Source organism: Ascaphus truei, chromosome 8, assembly GCF_040206685.1.
Source record: "Ascaphus truei isolate aAscTru1 chromosome 8, aAscTru1.hap1, whole genome shotgun sequence".
NCBI classification, from domain to species: Eukaryota; Metazoa; Chordata; class Amphibia; order Anura; family Ascaphidae; genus Ascaphus; species Ascaphus truei.
In genome coordinates, this window is record NC_134490.1 from 767246 (window position 1) to 773596 (window position 6351).

Genomic DNA, 6351 nt, shown 5'->3' on the forward strand with positions numbered 1-6351 from the left:
CATACTCTCAGGAGCTCTGTCTGTTGTAGCCGACAAACGTACCACACGCTGCTGGGTAAGGGACCCTTCCTCTCCTCTCTACCCCCCCTCCTCTCCCCCCCCCCAATTTCTTCCACCCCCCACCCTCACGTTGCCTCTCCCTCTCAGGTTCTCCTCTCCCACCGCTCCTGTCTCTTCCACCCTTCACACGCCTCCACTCGCTTTGTCTCTCTCCCCCGCAGCTCCTCCTCTCCCGCCGTCCCCGTTTCTTCCACCCCTCATCCCCCCCCACTCAAATTGTCTCCCTGGCAGGTTTTCCTCTTCCGCCTCCCCCCATCTCTTCCAAACCTCACCCCCCCCCCCCTCACGTTTCCTCTCTCCCTCGCTGGTTCTCCTCTCCCACCTCCCCCCGTCTCTTCCACCCCTCACCCTCCACTCCTGTAGTCTCTCTCCCACCGCCCTGTCTCTTCCACCCCTCATCCCTCCCACTCACTCTCTCTCTCCACAGGTTCTCCTCTCTCGCCGTCCCCGTTTCTTCCACCCCTCACCCCCGTTCACGTTGTGTCTCTCCCTCGCAGGTCCTTCTGTCCACCATATCTCAGGTGGTTAGCCTGGCGGTGTCGATAGCCGGCCTGGTGATAGCAGCCGGTGATCTCAGCCACTGGAGGTGGTTCAGCAGAGTGGATGACATCTGTGTGAGACGTCGCCAGCGCTACACGTCCTATTATCACTATATGACGACGACTCCCCCCCCCTCCGACGGGCCGGACTGGGACCTGGAGAATTGCAAGAGAGTCTTCAATGAGTTCATGGTGTGACCCAAAACTGCGTGGGGGGGGGGGGGGTTATCCAGACTGAGGGGACCCACCGACTATGGGGGGAGGGGGTGACTGAGACAGAGGGGACCCACCGACTATGGGGGGAGGGGGTGACCCAGACAGAGGGGACCCACCGACTATGGGGGGAGGGGGTGACCCAGACAGATGACCCACCGACTATGGGGGGAGGGGGTGACTGAGATAGAAGGGACCCACCGACTATGGGGGGAGGGGGTGACCCAGACAGAGGGGACCCACCGACTATGGGGGGAGGGGGTGACCCAGACAGATGACCCACCGACTATGGGGGGAGGGGGTGACCCAGACAGAGGGGACCCACCGACTATGGGGGGAGGGGGTGACCCAGACAGAGGGGACCCACCGACTATGGGGGGAGGGGGTGACTGAGATAGAGGGGACCCACTGACTATGGGGGTGGGGGTGACCCAGACAGAGGGGACCCACCGACTATGGGGGGAGGGGGTGACTGAATTACAGGGGACCCACCGACTATGGGGGGAGGGGGTGACTGAGATACAAGGGGACCCACCGACTATGGGGGGAGGGGGTGACTAAGATAGAGGGGAACCACCGACTATGGGGGGAGGGGGTGACTGAGATAGAGGGGAACCACCGACTATGGGGGAGGGGGTGATGGAGGGAACCCTCCCACTGTGATTACTTCCCCCCTCACCCCCTGTATCGTCCCCCCCCCCCCCTCCGCAGTACCTTCTGTTGGGCTTGGAGATCATGGTTGTGCTGCTCCTGGTTTGGGGTCTTTGCATGTCTCTGTTCTCTCACTGCACGGCCTGCGGACCCTGTGCTGTGGCTTCGCTGCCTCCGAGGAGGTGAGTGCTGGGATCCACAGGTCTTTATCTATAATATGTATCGCCGGAGGCGTGTGCGTGTACTGACTGATAGTTACATAGTTACACTGTAACTATGTAACTGCCGCGGGGGGTTCCTGCGCGTCTTCCTAAAGACGGAGAATAATGGCGTCAGAGAACCATATCTGAGAAGATTAAGACCAGACGTGCTTTCTGAGAAGGCGCGGTGTGGCCGGCGTGGTGTGGCCGGCGAGGTGTGGCCGGCGTGGTGTGGCCGGCGAGGTGTGGCCGGCGCGGTGTGGCCGGCGCGGTGTGGCCGACGCGGTGTGGCCGGCGAGGTGTGGCCGGCGCGGTGTGGCCGGCGCGGTGTGGCCGGCGCGGTGTGGCCGGCGCGGTGTGGCCGGCGAGGTGTGGCCGGCGCGGTGTGGCCGGCGCGGGTGTGGCCGGCGCAGTATGGCCGGCGAGGTGTGGCCGGCGAGGTGTGGCCGGCGCGGTGTGGCCGGCGCGGTGTGGCCGGCGCGGTGTGGCCGGCGCAGTATGGCCGGCGAGGTGTGGCCGGCGAGGTGTGGCCGGCGAGGTGTGGCCGGCGCGGTGTGGCCGGCGCGGTGTGGCCGGCGCGGTGTGGCCGGCGCCTTAACTCAATTGTAAAAAAAAATAAAAAACATTGCTGGAAAAGCAAACGAAAGTTGGTTACATTCAGCGGCAGCAGCAGCAGCGGGGGAGGAGGCGGGGGCGGGGGGAGGAGGAGGCGGGGGCGGGGGAGGAGGAGGCGGGGGCGGGGGGAGGAGGAGGCGGGGGGAGGCGGCGGGGGCGGGGGGAGGAGGAGGCGGGGGGAGGAGGAGGCGGGGGAGGAGGAGGAGGCGGGGGCGGGGGAGGAGGAGGCGGGGGAGGAGGAGGCGGGGGGAGGAGGAGGCGGGGGCGGGGGGAGGAGGAGGCGGGGGGAGGAGGAGGCGGGGAGGAGGGCGGGGGCGGGGGGAGGAGGAGGCGGGGGAGGAGGAGGCGGGGAGGAGGAGGCGGGGGAGGAGGCGGGGGCGGGGGGAGGAGGAGGCGGGGGGAGGAGGAGGCGGGGGAGGAGGAGGCGGGGGAGGAGGCGGGGGCGGGGGGAGGAGGAGGCGGGGGGAGGAGGAGGCGGGGGAGGAGGAGGCGGGGGCGGGGGGAGGAGGAGGCGGGGGAGGAGGCGGGGGCGGGGGGAGGAGGAGGCGGGGCGGGGGAGGAGGCGGGGCGGGGGGAGGAGGAGGCGGGGGCGGGGGGAGGAGGTGGCGGGGGGAGGAGGAGGCGGGGGGAGGAGGAGGCGGGGGGAGGCGGCGGGGGCGGGGGGAGGAGGAGGCGGGGGGAGGAGGAGGCGGGGGAGGAGGAGGAGGCGGGGGAGGAGGCGGGGGCGGGGGGAGGAGGAGGCGGGGGGAGGAGGAGGCGGGGAGAGGAGGAGGCGGGGGCGGGGGGAGGAGGAGGCGGGGGGAGGAGGCGGGGGCGGGGGGAGGAGGAGGCGGGGGGGAGGAGGAGGCGGGGGAGGAGGAGGCGGGGAGGAGGCGGGGGCGGGGGGAGGAGGAGGCGGGGGGAGGAGGAGGCGGGGGCGGGGGGAGGAGGAGGCGGGGGAGGAGGAGGCGGGGGAGGAGGAGGCGGGGGAGGAGGAGGCGGGGGAGGAGGAGGCGGGGGAGGAGGCGGGGGCGGGGGGAGGAGGAGGCGGGGGGAGGAGGAGGCGGGGGCGGGGGGAGGAGGAGGCGGGGGGAGGAGGAGGCGGGGGAGGAGGAGGCGGGGAGGAGGCGGGGGCGGGGGGAGGAGGAGGCGGGGGGAGGAGGAGGCGGGGAGGAGGAGGCGGGGGAGGAGGCGGGGGCGGGGGGGAGGAGGAGGCGGGGGAGGAGGCGGGGGCGGGGGGAGGAGGAGGCGGGGGAGGAGGCGGGGGCGGGGGGAGGAGGAGGAGGAGGCGGGGGAGGAGGCGGGGGCGGGGGGAGGAGGAGGCGGGGGGAGGAGGAGGCGGGGGAGGAGGAGGCGGGGGAGGAGGCGGGGGTGGGGGGAGGAGGAGCCGGGGGAGGAGGCGGGGGCGGGGGGAGGAGGAGGCGGGGGAGGAGGCGGGGGCGGGGGGAGGAGGAGGCGGGGGAGGAGGCGGGGGCGGGGGGAGGAGGAGGCGGGGGAGGAGGAGGCGGGGGAGGAGGCGGGGGCGGGGGGGGGAGGAGGCGGATAACGATAAAGTAGATAATGAGGTGGATGAGGATGATGATAATGATGAGGATGATGGTGAGGCGGATGAGGATGATGGTGAGGCGGGTGAGGATGATGAAGGTGAGGCGGATGAGGATGATGAAGGTGAGGCGGATGAGGATGATGAAGGTGAGGCGGATGAGGATGATGAAGGTGAGGCGGATGAGGATGATGAAGGTGAGGCGGATGAGGATGATGAAGGTGAGGCGGATGAGGATGATGAAGGTGAGGCGGATGAGGATGATGGTGAGGCGGATGAGGATGATGAGGATGATGAGGCGGATGAGGATGATGAAGGTGAGGCGGATGAGGATGATGAGGATGATGAGGCGGATGAGGATGATGAAGGTGAGGCGGATGAGGATGATGGTGAGGCGGATGATGATGATGAGGCGGATGAGGATGATGATGAGGCGGATGATGATGATGAGGCGGATGAGGATGAAGGTGAGGCGGATGAGGATGATGGTGAGGCGGATGATGATGATAAGGCGGATGATGATGATGAGGCGGATGAGGATGATGGTGAGGCGGATGAGGATGAAGGGGAGGCGGATGAGGATGATGAAGGTGAGGCGGATGAGGATGATGAAGGTGAGGCGGATGAGGATGATGAAGGTGAGGCGGATGATGATGATGATGAGGATGAAGGTGAGGCGGATGAGGATGATGGTGAGGCGGATGATGATGATGAGGCGGATGATGATGATGAGGCGGATGATGATGATGATGAGGCGGATGAGGATGATGAAGGTGAGGAGGCGGATGAAGGTGAGGAGGCGGATGAAGGTGAGGAGGCGGATGAAGGTGAGGAGGCGGATGAAGGTGAGGAGGCGGATGAAGGTGAGGAGGCGGATGAAGGTGAGGAGGCGGATGAAGGTGAGGAGGCGGATGAAGGTGAGGAGGCGGATGATGGTGAAGGTGAGGAGGCGGATGATGGTGAAGGTGAGGAGGCGATGATGGTGAAGGTGAGGAGGCGGATGATGGTGAAGGTGAGGCGGATGATGGTGAAGGTGAGGCGGATGATGATGATGATGAGGCGGATGAGGATGATGATGAGGCGGATGAGGATGATGATGGTGAGGAGGCGGATGGGGATGATGATGGTGAGGAGGCGGATGAGGATGATGAAGGTGAGGAGGCAGATGAGGATGATGAAAGTGAGGAGGCGGATGAGGATGATGAAGGTGAGGAGGCGGATGATGGTGAGGCGGCGGATGATGGTGAGGAGGCGGATGAGGATGATGAAGGTGAGGCGGATGAGGATGATGAAGTTGAGGCGGATGAGGATGATGAAGTTGAGGCGGATGAGGATGATGAAGTTGAGGCGGATGAGGATGATGAAGGTGAGGCGGATGAGGATGATGAAGGTGAGGATGATGAAGGTGAGGATGATGAAGGTGAGGATGATGAAGGTGAGGATGATGAAGGTGAGGATGATGAAGGTGAGGCGGATGATGGTGAGGCGGATGATGATGATGAGGCGGGTGAGGATGATGAAGGTGAGGCGGATGAGGATGATGAAGGTGAGGCGGGTGAGGATGATGAAGGTGAGGCGGATGAGGATGATGAAGGTGAGGATGATGAAGGTGAGGATGATGAAGGTGAGGATGATGAAGGTGAGGATGATGAAGGTGAGGCGGATGATGGTGAGGCGGGTGAGGATGATGAAGGTGAGGCGGATGAGGATGATGAGGTGAGGCGGATGAGGATGATGAAGGTGAGGCGGATGAGGATGATGAAGGTGAGGCGGGTGAGGATGATGAAGGTGAGGATGATGAAGGTGAGGATGATGAAGGTGAGGATGATGAAGGTGAGGATGATGAAGGTGAGGCGGATGATGGTGAGGCGGATGATGATGATGAGGCGGGTGAGGATGATGAAGGTGAGGCGGATGAGGATGATGAGGTGAGGCGGATGAGGATGATGAAGGTGAGGCGGATGAGGATGATGAAGGTGAGGCGGATGAGGATGATGAAGGTGAGGCGGATGAGGATGATGAAGGTGAGGATGATGAAGGTGAGGATGATGAAGGTGAGGATGATGAAGGTGAGGCGGATGATGGTGAGGCGGATGATGATGATGAGGCGGATGAGGATGAAGGTGAGGCGGATAAGAGCGATGATGATTGAGGTGAGGCAGATGAGAGCGATGATGATGATGATGATGATGAGGCAGATGATGGTGAGGCGGATGATGATGGTGAGGCGGATGATGATGAGGCGGATGAAGGTGATGATGATGAGGCGGATGAGGATGATGATGATGATGATGAAGGTGAGGCGGATGATGAGGATGAAGGTGAGGTGGATGATGATGATGAGGATGAAGGTGATGATGATGATGCGGATGAGGATGATGATGATGAGGCGGATTAGGATGAGGATGATGATGAGGCGGATGAGGATGATGATGATGATGCGGATGAGGATGATGATGATGAGGCGGATGAGGATGATGATGAGGCGGATGAGGATGATGATGATGAGGCGGATGAGGATGATGATGATGAGGCGGATGATGAGGCAGAT

General features: G+C 64.0%; 1 protein-coding gene across 1 annotated transcript; it reads left to right on the forward strand.

The window, feature by feature from the left end:
• Positions 1 to 1680: 1680 nt before the first annotated feature.
• LOC142500998 (uncharacterized) lies at positions 1681 to 5952 on the forward strand. Its single transcript, XM_075610239.1, has 5 exons — positions 1681 to 1698; positions 1780 to 2268; positions 3832 to 4741; positions 4834 to 5690; positions 5806 to 5952. The coding sequence occupies exons 1-5, from the start codon at positions 1681 to 1683 to the stop codon at positions 5950 to 5952; spliced, it is 2421 nt and encodes an 806-aa protein (XP_075466354.1).
• The last annotated feature ends 399 nt before the right edge of the window (positions 5953 to 6351 follow it).